The following is a 21,145-nucleotide window of genomic DNA, read 5'->3' as shown; positions in this document are numbered from 1 at the left end:
TTTTTCGTGCAAAGGCTGACGATCGCGACAGCGATAACTATTGCTTTACCATTTTGCATGATTAGTACTTTCACGCTGCCATGTTAAATATAATCAAAAGATTGTTTTTCATAGATTACGTTAATTAACGTTGGAAATCAAGATTGTATACTTTGAATGCTATTTTACTTATTATAAATTTTACAAATTACTTATTATAAATTTTACAAATTTATATTTTATATATGAACAATATATTTTAATAATTTTTCATGATAAAAAAATTACGCAATTTTCAGCAAACATAGCTCTTAATAAAACTTATTATTAAAGAAGGATTAAACATTTTTTAAATCATCAAGACTTCTACGAAATTTATTTTAACATAAGTAAACTGTAATATTAAGTAATAAAAAATAAAGAATGCAAGCAACAGCTGTATTACTGGTTTGTAATGTCAGCGTGAAGTATTGATATCACAGTTTCACAAAAAGTCACACCGTAGAACGGCTTTCGTCAGCTATTCGAAGAATTCTCGCGGGAATCTTGTAAGGCTTTCAAAGTCACGAGGTTGCTTTCTCTCTTTCTAGCATCACGAACTCAATCTTGGAAAACTACGGGATTACACTCGCGAGAGACTGTATTCTAGTGCACGGAGCGACGCGATTTGCTCTCTTCCATCTTTACCGGCGATTTATCCCGACGGTTTGAGATTCGAATCTCACTACAAAGATCGCACGCGAGAAACGCGCGAGATCGTCGTCGTCGTCGCATGATCCACTGGCAAAATGTTTACGTTGCTTAGATGTTAAATCTTTCTTGCTCTCAAAAAGATATCCAAACCACATATGTAATAAAACATAAGAACTCAGTCACGATGTATTACACGCGTGTAATGAAATCTTCGTCGCCATAAAATTCCCGAGCTCTGAGATCCTGGAGAGCCCTGAGAATTCAAACGGCTTCTATTGATCCCTCCGACGTACGTTTCAGGATTTACATCCAGTATTCGCTTCTCCGTCGATCTGTGCTCAAAATTCTCATTCACGCGAGGTCGGTTCTTATTTCCTCGGCTTTCTTTCGGGCCAGATTAGGACTCGTCTTTATCGCGTTTCGCTGCGTCTCCTTCGGGAGGTAACCGAGCGTAGGAATAAAACGAGGAGCTTCCATGGAGGTGAGATATCTGTCCAATAAAGGACGCCTCTCGTCTCCCCTGGTCCCGTTATTTTCTCGATAGAGCTTGCGATACGCTCCTACGCGTATCGCATTGTTCGTGCGAATACTGCGCGAAAGGGAGCACCGCTAATGACGGTTTTAGAAAGATGGATGGGTCGGATGCGCTGGTGCGACAGCCCGATCGATTTCTCCAAACTTTTGCCGATCCCGCACTGATGGGCGAAAAATTAACGTGATTCACGAGGTTTCGAGATTTTCCCCTCACCGACACGCATGTCGCTTTTAGTTTCTAACGCTGATAACCGTGAAGATTTTTTATACGGATGTTTTAAGGGTGTTCAAAAAAGGAGTGATGTACCTGTCCATACGAATTATTCGCCACTGCTCAATTCTGCAGGTTATAATCCTCCTGTTTTTCAAGTTGCAACGCGAATTGTCGCTCGTAAAAAAGAAATCGCGATTCAGTACGGTGTAGAAATGTCAAATCAAATGGCGGTTTTACTGGCGCATTCGATCGGAAATATTTATGACTTTGCACATTACGCGGGACATTGCGTTGCAAATGTATCGGATCATAACTTCCGGTTTTGGTTCGTCGACAGCGGAACGTTGCGTCACGCAATGTGCGCAACGATGCATACACATATCGCAAACAGCAATTACGAGAAATTAATTGGAACCCGCAGTAATTGCGGTGACTTTATCTAGCTATTAATGATCGGGATTGCATGGCGCAACGCAAAAATAAATGTTTCGTCTTATTTTTAAATACTAAGGTTGGAACATAACAATGAACATTGTTACATTTACATAAATAAATCATCGTCACGCATAAAAATGGCAAACGGTAACGATAACGCGAATTCAGTAGTTAATAATCATTGTGGAGTATGAATCATCGTTGCGGACAAAACTGATGACGGTGGATAAAGTGTCCACGACACGACACCCATAAACCGACTGCCATTAGTCGACGCGATACTTTACAACATTCCGCGATGGGGTAGAGAATTGCGATCGAGAATAAACGCGTTGTCAGAAGTACAGAAGTGGAATTGCGGGCGTGCATTGTCTAAATACCACGGTGACTGCGGAATCAACGGAATGACCGCTGCGCATACGTCGATATATTGGCCGCGGATCGACGTGCTGCATATCAGACGTCAGATCTGGTGCGCGCGCGTGCATGAACGATACCAGACCGATCATCAGATTCATCAAGATAATTGAGAGCAGCACAGTCGGACATATCACACGTTAGCTATGGATACTCCATTGTTATAGTTCTCGGCGGTGGCATGGGAGAGATTACCCTTTTGAAATGATGAACGGGATGAGTTCTATATAGCCCTGACACTTTGAAGAGAACGGTCAAATCCGGAACATAAAAGAAAGCGACTGACGAAAATATATCTTTCAATGGAAAAGGATTTTTTTATAATGGATATTGTAATAATTACAATATATATATATTGTAATTTTATATATATATAGAATTTGTGAAAGCTCATGCAAGTGCTTCTGTTTTCGACTTTCTTTTGACCATATTTTGGTCATGTTCACTATACTTGATCATATTTGATTATATTCGATTATGTTTCTCCACAGTGTTTTAATTTTTGATCACTGAAAGATCACAATAATTCACAATTTATTTTAAGAAAAGTTCAACGAAAAATGGCACTTCTTAAAATTAATCCTATAAACTTGTGAACAGTTCGTAATGCGTAAGCGATAAATCTCAGTTTGTTAATTTGTCACTACAGTTCCTTCATGAGGGTCAAGAGCGTCGCGACGCCCGACACGAAGCGTGGCGACTCTGTCAGGTCACAGACTACGTCAGTCAGTAGATTTTATTTGCTCCACCCCGCGAGCTCTATTCCAGCCGTACCATACTCAGCCTTTCACCCCTTCCGGAGAGTTTGTTTCCAGCTGGCCGATATTAAATTCAGCCTGCACCACCCCCTTTCGGCGAGCAATGCATACGTAACTGCGAATTCACCAACTGTTGTATCCGCCCTACTCTATACGTTGGCCGTCGGTTTTGGAGACGCATTCGTTGCACGAGAAGTGTGCTATCCCAAACGTGTGCCACGAAACCCTCGATTTAATGAGCGAAATATGCGCGAGCGACATTTTTCTCCAACCGGAAAACATTATGCCGTAATTTTCCGAAATGTCAACTACTAATTAAATCATATATTTTTACAGTTCAAATAGCAAACGACAGTTTGCAAAATTTCACGATGACGAACAGAAATAACAGACGTCAGGAGTAACAAACAATATTTCTTTCTTTCGCAAAAATGTATTCGCGAAATTTAGTCAAAACATCTCGGTAAAGGAAATATATAAAACGATCTTCAATTTTGCATATTTTTGGAAATTTTATATATACAGGGTGAAGCACCTAAAACAGGCCACCTGAATATCTCGGCTGTTATTGGTGATAGAAAAAAATGTGTCAGACCAAACTTGTATGGTTTCGAGGGACACATAATTTGTTCTAAACAGTTTTTTATTAGGTGGACGCATAGAGGTCATATGAAGGTCAACTTCGTTTTTTTAAATGGTATGATATGTTTTTTTACGTATCATCTAGTAGAGCGTTTGAAGATGCGCACATTGATCTACGGGTCAAAATCATTCAAGGTCACTGAAGGCTAAAATTTTTAAGTGCTAGAACTTTTTCAGTTCTGAGTTTACGGTATTTTCAATAGCAGAGAACTCTAGGCAATATAAAAAATATAGATATCAACAACTCAGAACTTCTCGGAAAAGAAAAAAATTTCTAAGGGTTAGAACTTTTTCATTTCTGAGTTTACAGTATTTTTAATAGCAGAGAACTCTTAGGCAATATAAAGTAAATTATTTTCCCTTGCAGTTGGCCTTCAGTGACCTTGAATGATTTTGACCCGTAAATCAATGTGCGCATCTTCAAACGCTCTACTAGATGGTACGTAAAAAAACATATCATACCATTTAAAACACGAAGTTGACCTTCATATGACCTCTACGCGTCCACCTAATAAAAAACTGTTTAGAACAAATTATGTGTCCCTCGAAACCATACAAGTTTGGTCTGACACATTTTTTTCTATCACCAATAACAGCCGAGATATTCAGGTGGCCTGTTTTAGGTGCTTCACCCTGTATAATTTTACAAAATGCATCGAGTATCAATTGAATCCCAAATATATTATTATATAAAAGAATCTTTGATTTCAGTTATTCAATTATTACTTGTCAAATTTTATTTGCTGAATACATACGAAGTTGTCGCTATGGTCCCTCACAATATCTCAGCATAAGAGTTACTCCTTTCATCCGATTTTATTCCACTCAGAATAATTAACACACCTTCGTACAAATTTCGACATTAATTCTGCCCATTTACATGATCCCTCGTGAGAACGGCGTTACATATTTATTCAATTCCATTCCAGATTCCGATTCCGACGGCCGCAATTCGAGAGCGCGCTCATTCCATTTCAAGATTATCATTATTATATCATCCCCAAGCAGATTTTACCCCTCCTGTTCTCTCCTTTTAGCTATTCCTGCCGATCTTCTAATTATTAAAGTCACCATATTAATTATATATTAATGATGCTCAAAGGAAGTCAAAGAAACTCTATTTCTTCCTGCAGTGTAAAGTCGCTACAAAGTAATCCTCTCTCACTGTACTTTCAAATATCTCTTCCAAAAACGCCAAAAAGAAAAAATACACTCTTCTATCTCTGTTTTCCGACATCAGCCCGATCATTTTCACGTCCCATCGCGTCACACGAAGTGGAAAAATTGGTCGTAACTGTCGAATCGCTTCTCGATATCGTGACGGACCACAATTATTTACAGACCGATGACGTATCGTGCTAGCCACATCTACACTTCCGATGACGTTCGATCGAGCCCCCGCGACCTGGAAGAAATCAATACGCTGACCCGAAGACACCGACAATTGCCTGCTTCCGTAGAAGGAGAAGAGAAACGCCTGAGGAGGAAAGACCAAGACGAAAGAAACGTAGGAATACGATGAGATCAATCGGGGTAATTGTGACGTCAAGAAAACGAGGCTACAATCTGCAACGATATATCGGGCTATTTTCTATCTAGCTGAACTAGCCAAATAATGTCCCGGAAATAGCGTTAAAGATAAAACCAAGATTGTAAGTCTACGTTCTTATAATATTAGCTGTTTGCAAAAGTTCGTATGATGAAAACTGTAAACAATAAAATAATATATAATATTTTAATCAAAGTATTGGCTATTGCTATCAATAACCTTTTCCCATTTTTCGAGCAATAGTTTGATTTCACACTGATAAAATAACTTATCTTTTGAGGCAAAACATTCATTTGTGATCTTATGAACTTTTGCAAGCATCTGATATATCATATAAGAGTTTTAGATTATAATATTATTTTTTTCTTGAGATTGGATGACAAATTTTCTGGGAAAGAAATTATTTTTATTAAGATATAATTTTATTATTTATATACATATATATTATTTTTAATATTTATTTTTATTTTATTATTTTTGATAAAATTATAAAAAAGATCTCTTCCACATATTCTTCGTTTATCTCAGAATCACCTATACAACAGGAATTTCCATATAAGTGCAAGAGATCGCGACATTGGTAAGTCGCAAAGCAAAACTCATACTGGTTGCATATTTAAATGTATTATGCACACAGGAATTGCGCGAGTAATTCACAAATTGAGTAGAGAATTGTTAATCGTACAGTTATCTCATCGTCTCACCGCAACTGTGATGCGCCCTTCACGTGTAACAATGCAAATTCGCATGAGCAGCACAAGGATTCCCCCGGAATATCTATCCGAAGAAGAGAAGCCACCACTCTACCTCCGTTGGATTCCCGAAATATCTTCGTTTGTACGAACGCTAACGGTACGATGACGTAAAGCGGCGCATCCAGTATGCGCAAGTGTATATACTTGTAGGAAATTATGGAATTTTGCGCGTACCTTTTTAATATATCATGTGAAACGTTTCTCTATTGAGATTTCTCATTTTTTCTCTCTTCTTTCTTTTTCCGCGATAAAGGATATTTCGTAGAAATAATTATGTAGATGTCAGAATGTCGATAATGAAAGGAAAACTGTAGCCTTTTTCCTATATAATTCATGAAAAATTACAATTCATTGAATAACTTTGTTTCACCGTCCGCCACTTATTTCTTTATCTTCAGTTGCAAAGCAATCTGCTTCCGTACGGATGTCATTTCTCTTTCATGAAATAATTTACATATAAAACGGTAATATGCTTTGTATTATAGGCAACGCGCAAAATGGAGATAATTTCTATTCTTGTGTTTGGCAAATATAAATTTCAAATCGATGTTGAAATTCAAACAAACGTCATTTCTCAATATTGTACATTTGGTCTTTAATCATCTTCACAATTAAACTCTAAATCCACTTTTGTTAAGTTAAAGCCATTTAATACATACAAATTAAATAAAAAATAATTAGTTAGCTACTTGCATTCTTGCAGTTTACTTCGCCGGCTTTCTATAAATTTCGACATAATGTCATCAGTCATTAATTAAGCCTTTCAAAACTATTCATTACGAAGTTCCAATATCGAAACTTTCGACATTATCGACATTGTCATTATATCGAAGTTGCCGCGTCTTTTTAATGGAATGCCTTCGTTCGAAAATATATTGTTTCTTATATTGGGTCATTAAGTATGAAACTTTACAAATAGAACATAAACTTTTGCATTTTTTGGCACATAGACATGATTTATTTTCAATCGAAGTATGTGCCCATGTTATCTACACACTTCTGCCATTTTAGTGGTAGTTGGTCTATGCTTCTACTATAGAAGCCAGGAGTACGGGAATCGATGAAGTCGCGGAAGGCTGTTTCGACTGCCTGTTGAGAATTGAAGAATTTTCCCACCAACAAGTTGTCCAAATTCCGGAAGAAGTGATAGTCGGTAGGTGATAGATCTGGTGAATATGGTGGATGACGGAGAGTTTCCAATTCCAACTCCTGTAGCTTTGCCACGGTCAGTCGTGCAGTGTGCGGTCGAGCATTATCATGCAACAGGATTGGCATTGACCGATTGACCAATTTCGGTTGTTTAATAGCAAGTTGTTGCATCATTTCGTCCAGTTGCTTGCAATATACTTCAGCCGTTATCGATGTACCAGGTTTCATAAAGTTGTAGTAGATAACACCTGACCTGGACCACCAAACAGTCACCATAAGTTTCTTCTGTGTAATGTTGGGTTTCGCGTGATGTCTCGGTGGTTCATCAGCGTTCAACCACTGATGTGAGCGTTTACGATTGTCGTAGAGTATCCACTTTTCATCGCAGGTCACAATTCAATTAAAAAAAGATTCATTTTTGTGACGGGAAAGCAAAGAAAGTGAAGCCTCTAGACGTTGTGCCTGCTGCGCATCGGTCAATTCGTGCGGGACCCATTTGTCCAACTTCTTTATCTTACCAATTGCAGCTAAATGAACCAATATGGTGGGTATGGAAACATTGAATATCGATGCCAATTCACGTGTACTTTGAGATGGATCAGACTCTACTACGGCTCTCAAGTGATCATTATCCATCTTCGTCTTTGGTCTTCCACGTGGCTCATTAACGAGGCTGAAATCTCCATCTCTGAAGTTTATGAACCAATTGCCCACCGTTGCTTTAGTAGTTGAACCTTCACCAAATACAGCGTTGATATTACGAGCTGTCTCCGACCCTGTGGTTCCACGGCGGAACTCATATTCATAAATCACACGAATTTTGGACTTTTCCATAGTTCTATAAAAAAGAATCCACCAATAAAACTAATGAAGATATTTGAACAAACAAATATGACATTTGAAGAGCGAACATACATCTATCACATTAACCTAACCTGATACTGACGTCTGGCGCCAAATTTGAGATAACAAATGTTAAAGATGGCGCTTTTACATTTGTAAAGTTTCATACTTAATGACCCAATAGTAAAAGCATAAAAGAAAAGAATATCTTCTTCTGCGTTATCACACACTGCTTAAATAAAATTTTCAATTTTCACAATTAAATGTTTATTTTTTGCACATTTTAATCAAATTAAATCCATCTACAAATACAAAATAATCAGTTTCAAACTCTTCGAAGCGTCATACGTTACACTTGGTTGAACCCTTCAATACATATTTCGTTAAAATAGTATCGAAGTATCGACATTATTATACAGGCATCTGATAATGGTACACGCCTGATTTGCCTGATACTCCTCGAGAAATGACTTGTTAGAAAAAGCATCTGAACGAGTCTTTCACCGTGTCCGAAAATCCAGTTCGAGGATCGCGCTCAGTTGGTGGTTTCGTCCACGTCGTCCTTTGATCAGCAGGATACGTTCATTTCTCCGAGAAAACGTTTCCGTGTCGAACATCATGCGAATTGCACTCACTGAAATTCTACACGATTCGCGCGAAACCCGGAGTCCCGATCAAAGATTCGCCAGCTTCATGGATGATGTTCGCAACGAATCGATCGGAAACTCGACCCCGTAAAGCAGCAACGTTATCGCCTATGCCACAGGAAACGTTCATCGCCAGAACGATACCGTTATTCTAATATTGCAAATGTCACTTAATGATGAAACCAATTATATGATAAATCGACGAAACAAATAGTAACTTACTATTTACTAATTTAAAACATAATTAATTCTAAAAACTCAAAAACTGGCCGCGGATATCAAAATACTAGATAAAACATTACATTTCAGACTAACATACTTGTGTGTATTAAAGAGAAAATTATTTATAAGTAGTGTAATCATAATGTTACTAAATAATATATCTAAAATTCTTTCCTACTTCCTAATCCTGAAAATTATTATTCGCGCGTAATGCAAATTTACATCTGATAACGTTATATAAATGATACGATCACACGCACTCAAATTTCTCATCTTTACAATTTACAAAATATGATGTGGGACGAATTCCCGAGGGAACAGAAGTAGCATAAGGCAGGCTAGTATTACCACCTGCTTACCTACGCGTATTTTACTTGCTGTATACGGTAAGGACACACAGAGTAGCACTATTATCTATCTTAGTGACACGTTAATTTAATAAAGAATGGACGTGGATTACGTTATATTTTTAACAATGTTCCATTATCTTAATTATTTTAAAAAATGTATAGCCTCACTCAAATGAAGCTTTCCAACTAGCTTTAGACTTAAAATAATGCCAGTAAGATCTACGATTAATTATAACGCGAATCTCTCCCGTATTCTTTCCAACGTGGTATCTAATAGTCTGTCTGTTCTCTCATCCTAAAATATCGGGCATCGACTTCGGCGCATCAGCCTACATATCAGCTTCCGTACGTAGTGACCCGTATCACCCTGTATACCTTCCACGTCACAAGACCTGGCTCTCTGGCGTAATAAACTAATTTCTCCCTCTCCCGCACAGGTTATACAACCAACGCTGCCATCACACCGCCGTATAAACCATGACGCGTATTTATAATCTCTTCGACGTGCACGTCGTGTATGTCGCAGTTGGTTTAATCGCGTAAGCTTGATATACATTTCGCATCGCACGCACACGACACGTGTGCAAGCAGGTCGTGTCGAAAAGCCGCACGCTCTTCCGCGATTAAAAACCCTTCTGCGAAGTCAAATTTCCTGGGAAATTCTCTTGTATCTCGCATCAAAGTTTCTTTTCGTGCGCTATCTCTGATCACTTTACTTTCTCGTCATTAATTCAATTTTCATGTAATCGTGAGAATTCTTACTGTGCTATGCAATAATATAAAAGATAAAAACGTGGAACGCTTGATATGTCTTCGGTCGCTAAAATTAAACATCTGGTTTCACAATATGTACCCAATACAAGTCTCAAGTTTGCTTTCGCAGCACGAATTATATGGACCGTCGTACTTTCCATGCTTTTATATTTTTCTAGAAATATCAAAATGGCTCGGTAAGGTAAATGCTATTCCTATTTCATATTCCTTCACCTTCTCTCCCCTAATATATTATATTTTATTCTTCATTGCTAATATTTTATTCCCACCGTGTCCCGGCTTCTAGCACCGCGATATCCGCGATAGGGGAAAACCCCTAGCGGGGCTTTGCGACACCCCGACATACGTGCGACCTCACAATAACGTGTTTTTGTAGCAGCGACTCCGAAAACGAGGGTTGGTTCGCGGGTATTTCGGCCCGACAACTATGCCCCGTATGTGGCAATCTTCATACACCCAGCGAACCTCTCGCCGGGTTAAAATTAGACGAGCACGAGGGAGTGCGGCGCGGGGGTTTATTCAAATTACTCCGGGTACTCGCGCGCAATACTCGCGAAACGGACTGTCGGATTTTCGAGGCGGGAGCACCCATTGAATTCCCAGCGCGAGAAACCGGAAGCGCCGACGGTGCATTCACGACGTTGGCAGCTGCTTTGTCGTCCCGCGTCGCCGGGATTAATGACGGACGCGCGAGATAGACCGCGTTTTTGCGCGAGTTTGTCGTCGCCCGCGTGAACCAAAAGAACACCACTTTCATGAATAATTAATTACCGTTCCGTTTGATTAATCTATCTGCACTACGACGTTCGTGGCTTTATGCAGAATACCGAAAAAACGTACACGATGATAGTAAAACGTCTTTCGTTCTTTGCTCTGAGAAAAATGGCTCCTCTTTAGTTTCCTTAAATGCGAATCTTCTCTTTGCAGCATTATCATATCATACAGTAACTATATCTTGTTATCGTTTTGCAGAATTCACCCGTATATTTGTGATTCCGCCTTGTGTAATTCTAATGTTTATTCTACAGGCAGTTGCATGTAATATTGCGCGTAAAATTAAGAAAGAAGAAATGTCTTTACTTAAGAAAACGGAATCTCGCTCTTTCAAGCGTATTTCACCCTATATGACGTTTGTGGAATGCGTCCAGCAATGGGGAGGAAAAGGGATATTATCTAAATTCCACGTTTCTCATTGTCAAAGCGTCGGGCATTCAGGATAAAGTGCATCCTCCGCGCACGAAAGTTAATTTATCGACGGGATTTTAAGGGTTGCAAAATGAACGAGCGGACATCGAAGGGGGACGCTAGAATTCCTACGCGAAAGCGCGGCATGCAGCAGCTGTTATCAGGCAGAGACGTCGGTACTCACCGTGGTCTTCTCTAAGCAACGAAGTAGGTGATGATGCTGCAGCTCGAAGATATCCTCCTCCTTGTAGTACTCCTCCAGCTGCAGGCCTCCTCCGCCCTCCTGAGCGGCCAAACGCGCCTCCGCTGCCTTCTTTTTGCTCACGAAGGCGGCGCCGCTCGACGCCTTCGCGATTCTGATACGCGCCAATCTGGCTTTCTATAACACAAAGAACAGGAACATCCACGTTACTCCTACATTCGTTTTTTTTCTTTTCTTTCTTATCGTGAGTTTCAAACGCAAAGCAAAGAGTCAGTTAACTCGTCTGTTAATCTCGAGTTAGAAAGAAACCTCGATGAGAACGAAGAAACATGATCGCGTATAAATGATCGAAATGCGTAAAATTCCGCGCATCACGCGTGTGCGGATATCTGTATCATTTTATGATTAAGTACGCGTAGAATCTCTCTCTTCCGGCGCTCGCCCAGGGATAAATTCCCGCTAAGGCTGGAATAAACTTCTATCTTGGCGCCGTGACACATAGCGCCTAGACTTCATCGTGCCTTCTTAAATCTCCATTTTACGCCGCGTGGGGAAGCTTTCGGTTGACAAATAGTCGAATTTCGCCATCGTAAATATTCTACGTAAATTCCTGCCTGGTGAAAGGATCCTTCCTGAGAAGGTTCACTTTCAATAGGTCTCTTCCCAGCATTTTTCTTTTCCTTAAACAAACCACAAAACTTTCAACAGTTTCCCATTTTTGCAGTTTGTTATTCTTACGGACGGATAAGAAAACGTATTTTACATATGTTGAATTATGCTTAATAAATATATTATTATTATTATATTTCGCTACTCGTTTAGAAATATTAACGATCTCACTGTTCGATTTCTCACTTGCACGTAAACTTAGTGCGAGACACTATCGTGTTTTTTGATAATTTAGTGAAATTGCGTTGCAGATAAATGTATAATATTATATTCCATTATCGTTAAGTTTTTAAAAAATTAATAACTTTAAAATAACGCACTCTCTCCATGCATCCACTCGCTTCTTCATTTATGACAAAGTGGAATCATGAAAATAAAATGTAAAGCGGAAACCTGGAGAGATCGTAAATCCTAAGTTATAGTGAGCAATATTACTAGAGCAGTTGAAATACTTCAAATCATTTATTTATAATCCCGGACAAGCGAAGAACTATAAATAAACGTGGCTCTTTCCGCCCTGTATTTTTCTAAGCCTCTTTATAAATAAACGACCTTATGCAACTTTATTGACGCCGCGTACAACCACGTGTCTAATCTTTCTTTCTTTTTACGCTCGACTTGCAACACTATCGCGCTATTTTATGCGGCAAGAAATCTGCGAACGCAAATAATTTCCTTAACTAACGTTGCTTAATCCTTAAAAGGTTATTTCTCCTCGGTGCTTCAGAGTTACGAGAAGATATTTATCCAATTTCAAATCTTTAAATTTCAATTTATTATTACCTATTATATTACCCATTATATTACCGTTTACTACAGTATTTTAATATTAAATTTTATATATATAAATATTTTCGTAATTCTATAATTTTATATCATAAATCTATTTAAATCATGTATGGAAATAAAAGTTAAACTCAATAAAAATAAATTTTCCTCTAAAAATTGTAGCAATGAGTTTGCGCAGTTCTCTCGTTATTTTTATTTAAGAAAATGTTGTCAACTTCACGTTAGATATTGATCGCATATTGATCCGATATTCACTAAATAAAAACAGCTTTGATAGCATCCTATATAATGTATTAATAACATTTTAGTTTAAGATAGTATAAAATGACGTTCCGCACTTTCAGAGATAAATGGATAATGCAGTGACTCGAAACCCGCAGGCTGGACATTTAAATATTTCTTCGCATACGTTGTCATCAGAGATATAATGGAATAATATTGGAATTTCTGCGGTTTTACGCAGCATTACAGCGCGAGTAAACTCTCGACGGACTCTTTTCCGGCCGCAAACGAGGATTAACTATAAAGTCCGTGCGGTCGCGTATCGACCGCGCTAATTTTGTAACTTGCGCTATGCAATTGCGGAAATTGCGTTAGACGGCAATAAGCGGAAACTCGATGTCCACGTCCCGACTCTCCGTACGCGCAATCACTACAAAAATATAACAAGTTAAGACATGACATTTGCTCACGTGAGATTTTCCGGACGCTGTTATGTATTTTTTGTGATATCGATGGCTACCATTAATCGGCTGATTAGAGATTGAAAGGGGATTCAGCGTTTCTACAGGTTCTATTTTTGTTAGAAAAAAGGGGTAAAAGTGTATCGCAGGACAGCTCCGGTGGGTCGCAGAATTTGCTTTAGCCGATAAAAATATGGCAGCGAGAAATTAAGTTCCTCATCCGCCAAAAGGATTTACCCATCCAATCTCGGATTATTTCTGTAAATAGAAGTTATTCCCATGCAACAATCAAGTAATATAATAATTATATCGCGCTCTTGTAGTCCAGCTGCATTTTAGTTAAATCGTAGGTATCTTATATGTATATAATTCATTTACCAATTTTGCGTTAATTAACGAGCATTGACGTAAATATTAGAGAGATCGTTACTGCTTGTAATTCGCGAATGAAAAACTGGGTCAATAAAACACGAATCGTTGGTATCATCATCGTGCACTTGGCATTAAGCACTAATCTTATATATGGTCTCAAGATACGTATTCTCGCCACGAGCTCAAGAATATCGGTTGTCCGAGATTGCCAACTCGTTAACTCTGGATGAAGAGATTGCAATCAGACGGTCGAATTTTACGTTAAATGTACCGCGTAGGAGAGACGATCGTATGAGTTTAATTTCGTTGTCTGAGTATCGAGAAACTTCGAGCGGTTCATCTTCAGCGCTAAATTCGCCCCTAGTTACTTATGAGCTGGAAAACTCTCCGCTTATCACAGACGCGCGATAAGTACGAGGTGTCGAGGTGCCAAAGCGGCAAGGTCGTCCCGCAAAACAGAAGCCCCCGGTCGCCGATTTACGTTCGCCTCGGTATATTTTCGCGCGGTGCAGCAATTCCGGCTGGTACCGCGCGATTTTCCGCGACGTGCATTTTCGCCCGGCTCGGCACTCGCGGATGTTTACGCCGTTACGAATCGAGGCATCTGCGAAGCGTCAGGAAGACGTTCTCGGATGCACCATTCGCGGCTTGCGCTTTACTGTCACGTCACGACGACGAGAACGACGTCGAGAGTGCGACCCGACGACGCGGAATCGTCGCCAGCTGTGATTGAACGCGGCTTTATGGAGCCGCAATGAAAACGCCGTAAAGCGAGCGAGATCAGTCGGGAGAGCAAGTCGCGTGGCATAATGCGATGAAATCTCTAACGACGTTGTTTCACGATGGACGCGAGTTCACGCCGTGTGCACCAAACGACCAGCATTTGCGACCGATCGCGAGTTCAATAAAATTTAAGTAGATAATCAAATACGCTTGTATATGATTTACGATGCCATGTGTGATCTGATTTTTTATTTAATCGTAAATATTGTTGCTTTCTTAACGAAGAGTTAAAATATATTTGAAGAGAAATTGATAACTATCGAGAAAGTGAAATATTAAACTTTAGATTGATCGACGTTTTCACGATATAACGAAAATTTAGGCCGATTGTAGATTACGATTGGCAATGTAGGCGAAACGCGTCACAATGGATGTCGCAAATAATGTACATTGACGTATGTTACGCTGGACGGGTTTCGAATGGCGTGTTTGATAGACTTCGCGTATCAAATCAACCGCTTGACAATGATCAGTTCCCAACTCGAATCTACTGCAGTTCTTACCGAAATTACACGATGACGCGTCATGTCAACGTGCATGCTGAAACTAGTATTATATGGTATTGATTTAATATCTCTACAATAATATCTCTACAATCATTAACAATGTATCCTTTCAATTCTTAAAGATATCGCATATCGAATATTATAAAAGGCAAATATTATAAAATATTATAAAAGGCAAAAGAATTGAAAAAAAATGAGCGAAAAAAATATGATATTTCGTCGATAACGATACAGACTCGCAATTTCCTTATCGTTGCTACATTGTAAATGAATCTTTCCGAAGAAGCTTTTACATCTCAAAACCACGAAAGGGTTATCAGCATCTGGCAGCGTTGCCGGCGGAAGTTACATAGATTCGCGAATGCATTCAGCCCGTCGGCATGGTATCGCTTGCGAAACGAGAGAAAGTAGAAGTTCGACTGAAACGTATCTACAGCTCGCAGCGGTTCCACAGCCCAAGGCGGACACACAATCGGAATATTCGAATAGCTGTTCGCTAAATAGACGCGTGCGCCGAAAACAAAAGCGTCGATGATAACAATATTGTATTTCCAACGATTGCAAAGCAGATCGGTGGAAAAGCGCCCGAGGATTCCGCGCTATTACGGAAAAATCGTGACAGCGGATGTCACTTCCTGCACACATCCTCCCTCGTTTCACTCGCAAGTGACTAACCGATTTATCTCTCCGAAACGGAGGTCGTTTTCCAAGTTTGAACCCCGATTGGCTGTCGAAGCGCAGAGGGCGAGGGTTGACGGAATCCTGCGGAACGTGGAAGGACTGGGATGCTGAGGCTTGTCTAGCCCGTAAATCTGGAGCAGCCCAAGGAAGAGGTCGCGTTCAAACTCGAGAGAATGTTCAGGCACTTGCATAAACGTCAGGCACACTGTGCTCTTAGGAAAAAATTCCATTTCGCAGGAGTTCTCTCAGATGTACTCATTAAGCCCACCGAAATCTCTCGCCCGGCAAAATCTTAAAGGGATTCTCAGCGTTTCTAGTCGTCTTTCTCATGAAGAAAAAAAGCGCAACGCTGAAGATCACTCATCTCAGAAAAATCTGAGGAAAGTAGGTCTTGCATGGCACATCGCGAGTTTTCTTTAAAATATGCTAAAGCTTCGGCCTGGACCACCCCTCCTATCGTCCGTGACCCGCGTTATTTCGCCTAATTAACTTAGGAGGATAAGCGGCGTGCGAAAGCTTGCGATCGTTACCGATCACGTTATACTCTTTCCTTATCGCCGGCCGGAATTAACCGTCGGATACCACGCGAGGGTAGTCGCGTGTATCTGTGGTGTGTTCATGTCGCTTTATTGCCCAACCGAATTCGGAAATACCCGTCAAGGAGCCGGTAAGCGGCGCAATTTATGCCATTTACGTCCCTGGACGGTATCATCGTTCTGATCTCTCTTGGAAACACGAAAAAGTGAGATTACTGAAAAATGAAAGTAAGAAGAAGCTATACTAAACTAAGGTACTTTGTTATATCACTGGAGAGACTTGAACTTTCTTTCTCTCTTTATCTCAAGGCGCAAAAGCAAAGAAACAAAACTGAGATAAGAAAAGAAGAATATCATTATTATGCTACTTCGTATTTTATTCTAAACCTCAAGGAAAAAGATATCGGAGAATGTCTAAGTACCATGTTACGTCTCATGAACCCACTGCTTTTGTTACTTGCTTTGTTACTTGTAATTCAATTGATACCAATGCGGCGCGGAAAATTCCCAAGAAATTTTCTCATGATGGTGCAAGCCACAAATATTTCTCAAAAGTCTTGTATCTCGTTTTCCCCGAGAAAAATCCTTATCAAGAAATAAAAACGCTGCTACCGTGTTTCGATATTGTTCTGGAAAAACGTCGAACGCAACCGTAATTTCGCTATTGGTAGAAGCCGCGCCATCGTCGAAATAACCAAGAAAACAAGAAAATTCTACTCAATGTCTTCCGCAAATAAAACAAAGTAGCCACATCTATAGTACGCATCGATGCTAACAGTGCTCTCGATCAGAGAATTCGATCAAATCGAATTCGTGGAAACGTGTGCTAATTACGAGCTATTAATTAACGTTGCATTGCCGTGCTAATTGCATGATCATTCTGACTGCACGTTATATATTCAATTATTTCTCAGTCCGTGATTAATTTCGAGTCATCGAGTCAAAACTGTAGTCTTTAAATTTGCATTATCACAATTAATAATAATTAAATTAATGATAAACGTCCTATAATTAAAATCCGATAAACGCTAAAAATAAATGTTTAAAACTATGCATATTAATAATTTGCATAGTTTCATAACAAGTATGACATTTTAATCAAAATATTAGTACAAATTAAATAGTTAAACACAATTAAATAGTTAAAATTAATTTATTAATTAACCTTATTTCATTTTTTTGTATCATTAAGTCTTTTTAAAATTAGATATTACTAATCAAATTTTGATGTAATGTAACATGCATATATTAGACTTGATTTTCAACCAAGCTACACAAATTACATCATGTTAATTAATCGTCGCAATAGTTGCAAAATGATACGCTTTAGCTATTACAAATTGCGTTTGCTACGTCCTTGCTCTAATGTTTCGTTTATTGATAGTTTGAATGAATGGATGACGACCTTTTAGATATTAAATGCACTGCAAATCGTAACGAGGAATACGTTAGATATGTAACTAAATACATTATTCAAATATCACGACAAATTGAATTCAGCAAACACAAATTAAAGGAAGATACTATAAATTCTGATATTAAGTTATAATCCTAAGAAATAAATGAAAAGACATATGAATATTCATTAACAGAATTAAATCGAAAATTTCATCTCTTATTTTAATTTCTATAAACATTAATTGATTACTCGGATTTAATAAGCTGTGACTTAAAAAGGATGCATCATCCTTTCTAGGCCAAGATCCTATTTATTAAAAATTTCTGCCCGTCGCATCGAATAATTAAGGTCAATTATTTACATCACGTCTCACGCACATCCATTAGTCGGTGTTATTGGTGATTACTATTCGCGCTAATATCCGCGGCAATGTGATCTAATTATCACCTATGCACGTAGCATGAGCAATTAATTAGATTCGTGACAACGCGGAAGCTTCACGATAATTCATCGCCGGCAGAAAGCACCGACCTGAATTTCTTGTAGGGCTTCTCGCTTTGGAGACCACCGCTTATAATTAACCCGCCCGACGAATAGCTAATCGGTGCATTTGCATTATTGGAACATGTCGAGAAGTATTGCATAAGTGCCACTGTGCTTTTTGGCGACGTCTCCTGCTTCTGATTGAGCGTCATAATTATTCCAAAAAATACAATTGTGACACCCGCTGCCGTTGCTGCATTAAACATAGAAATCGCATATTTCTTGCGTAGTGGTGCGATAACGATCGTATTTCTAAATCAACGAAATAGTATCGCATTTATGCAAATGATAAACTGTTGGAACCTCGGAGCGAGATATTGGCAAACTTTACGACTCATTACACGAATTATACACCCGCCGCAAAGACGCTTCGTTAATTATTCCGGAATAATTTACGCGGTTTGTTAGAAAATTAGATTCAACGCACATGCAATAACGCCTGATTTACCGGTACATATTTATTCGTTCGACGATATATTTGCAATTTCCTCACTACTCGTATAATTGCATGACAAATTTAAATATTCAGCGTGTTTAAATGTGCGAAAAAATCGTTATCATTCTTAGCGTAATTTCCACTCGCGAAAAACTAATATTGTTTTTTCAGGAATGCAATAATGCTCGCTGATCTTTACAACTCTGATCAAAAATTTGGAAGGACTTTAATAGAGATGTGATAACTCAGAATAATTATAATAATAGTTTGAAAATTCACTATGACTCACTGGATACATTAAACGAGAAACGCTCAAAAATTTTTTAAGTAAAATGACAAAAGAGAGATAAAAAAATTATTATATCCATTTTTTTCTTCATTTCTCAAAGTGAAGTTTAGTTAATTTAAAGTTGAAGTTTTTAAGAGAAGATAAATTTAATAAAGTTAGTTCAGCGACTTTAAACTTTTAGGGCAATTTGCATACTTAATTCTGCGATGAATATTAAAAAGATATTTGAACAATCCCAATACATCATTACTTTCTGATAAATATAAAATTTTAAAAATTTAATGTTATAATCAAAAGAAAATTAAAACTAAGATTTTATTCCAATACTTTCTCCAGTGGTGAATGACTGAACGGGGTAATCCTGATTAACACGCAGCCGAATCGTTCTCGACTGTTTGCGGCGTTAAGAATAACCGCGAGCGCGCCGATCACCGTTGCTGCAACCGCGCACGACTGTTTGTTTAATGAAAAAGAAGCGGGGCGCAATAAACTTCGACAGCTGGCCGATGACGTCAACAATTTGATCTCTCGTCGCGAATGGGTCAGAAGAATCGCCGATTAAATCGACAAAATATTTTCCTCTTTGTCGAAAAATGGAACAAAATGTATTCTGTGGCTGTGCAAGTTCACGTGACATATGATAATTAATTTGCTTATCAAATCGCGATCAAACAATTAAGCAAACTCACAAACATATTTGCGAAATTATCCGAACACACTATTGTTAATTTCTCGTAAATCAATTAAAAGACATTCTGTGAAATTAATACAAATCTGAGCGATAAATCTCGTAAGAAACCTATAAAATTGAATCATATTATTTAAACGAATTAGGTAAACAGATTTTATTGAATTGCTTACTACGAGTTTATATAGAAAATCATTATGCTACTTGGCTGCAGAGGTAAAAAAAGCATTCTCTTCTTTGTAAAATATTTTCCAATAGAACTAAAGCTATTCAGCCAACTTTGTTCAACAAATAGGTCAAGTCTAAATCTCAATCGGTATCATAACAGTTTCAAAGTAAACATCACCGATGATAATGTCGTAAACATCGAAGAATCATGAGTGTGTTTCAATAAAGATCTCAAAGACATAAAGATATCAAAGATGCGATGCGATAAAATCAGAAACCGTGACGAATGAGCTCAAATTGCCGTCTTGTTTCAAAGAAATTTTTGATAGACTTTTAGAACGAAGGAAAATAATCCTACTTATTTTCGTTTACGTTCAAACTCAAGAGTGTGTATCAAAAGAGCGTTCTAGATGTGTTTGCATAAAATACAATACTAAACATTGTCCAAAGCAAAAGAAATCTCTCGCAGAGTCGCTTACAAGTGCATACTGAAAAAACGCTGAAAGCTTAGAAAGAGTATATATTCTATATCTTCAACAGTCCAATTTTTTGCGAGAGCATCTCGTCGACATTAAATTATGACCTAAAAACATTGATGTGTTGCCGCTAATGATTCTCGCTTTGCCGACTCCGCTTCGTCAAGATTTTCAGGGGTTTTCTACATCCTCTTCGTCTATTCCGGGAACAAACCCTTGGCACGCCTGATACTCCACATTCTCGTTTTCCTTCCGCGGCCTCCTCCAGCCGCGTGTCCGCCCTCGGGGGTGGGAGAACGCAGGGTGGCGAGTTGGTGGCGGTCGCTTTGAGGGAAAAAGAAATCTAACGAGAGATAATAGAGATACTCGGGTCGCTATCTACGTCGCTTACGATTAACCGTCGACGATGAAGCCGATTTGCGGGAGCTTTGCGTACGTGCGAGAGATAAAAGAAATGCTATGTAAATACAGAAGATAAATATACATCTGTACAAAACGATGTAACTGCAAAGAAAGATAACTTAAAGTAAGGAGACAAAATATTAAAATAATCGCAAGAACGTACCAAAAGTATAAAACTGAAAAGATTAGTAGAGTGTTGGAAATAAATATGCAAAGTAAACTTTATCTTGCGCCTTTGAAAGAAATTTATGATGGATGTAAAATAATAATGCGATCTTTTTTACCATATAAATACGTACGTCGAGTATGTAACGTTGCGAAATAAGATGTAAATTTGCTCGACGGCTTTCGCGACTTTCCGCTCATTATTCACGTTA

General features: G+C 38.6%; 1 protein-coding gene across 14 annotated transcripts in view; it reads right to left on the bottom strand.

The window, feature by feature from the left end:
• Positions 1–21,145, bottom strand: part of LOC105277251 (potassium voltage-gated channel protein Shal) — a 153,969-nt gene that overhangs the window by 90,987 nt on the left and 41,837 nt on the right. For all 14 annotated transcript variants that reach the window (XM_011335490.3, XM_026968507.1, XM_026968508.1 and 11 more), the window contains exon 3: positions 11,331–11,525. In XM_011335490.3, the coding sequence (XP_011333792.1) occupies positions 11,331–11,525 (195 nt within the window). The remainder of the gene's footprint in view (positions 1–11,330; positions 11,526–21,145) is intronic.

This window comes from Ooceraea biroi, chromosome 3 (assembly GCF_003672135.1).
Source record: "Ooceraea biroi isolate clonal line C1 chromosome 3, Obir_v5.4, whole genome shotgun sequence".
In the NCBI taxonomy this organism is placed as follows: Eukaryota; Metazoa; Arthropoda; class Insecta; order Hymenoptera; family Formicidae; genus Ooceraea; species Ooceraea biroi.
Note: the sequence above shows the minus strand (reverse complement) of the source record. Positions and strands in the feature narration are given on the sequence as shown.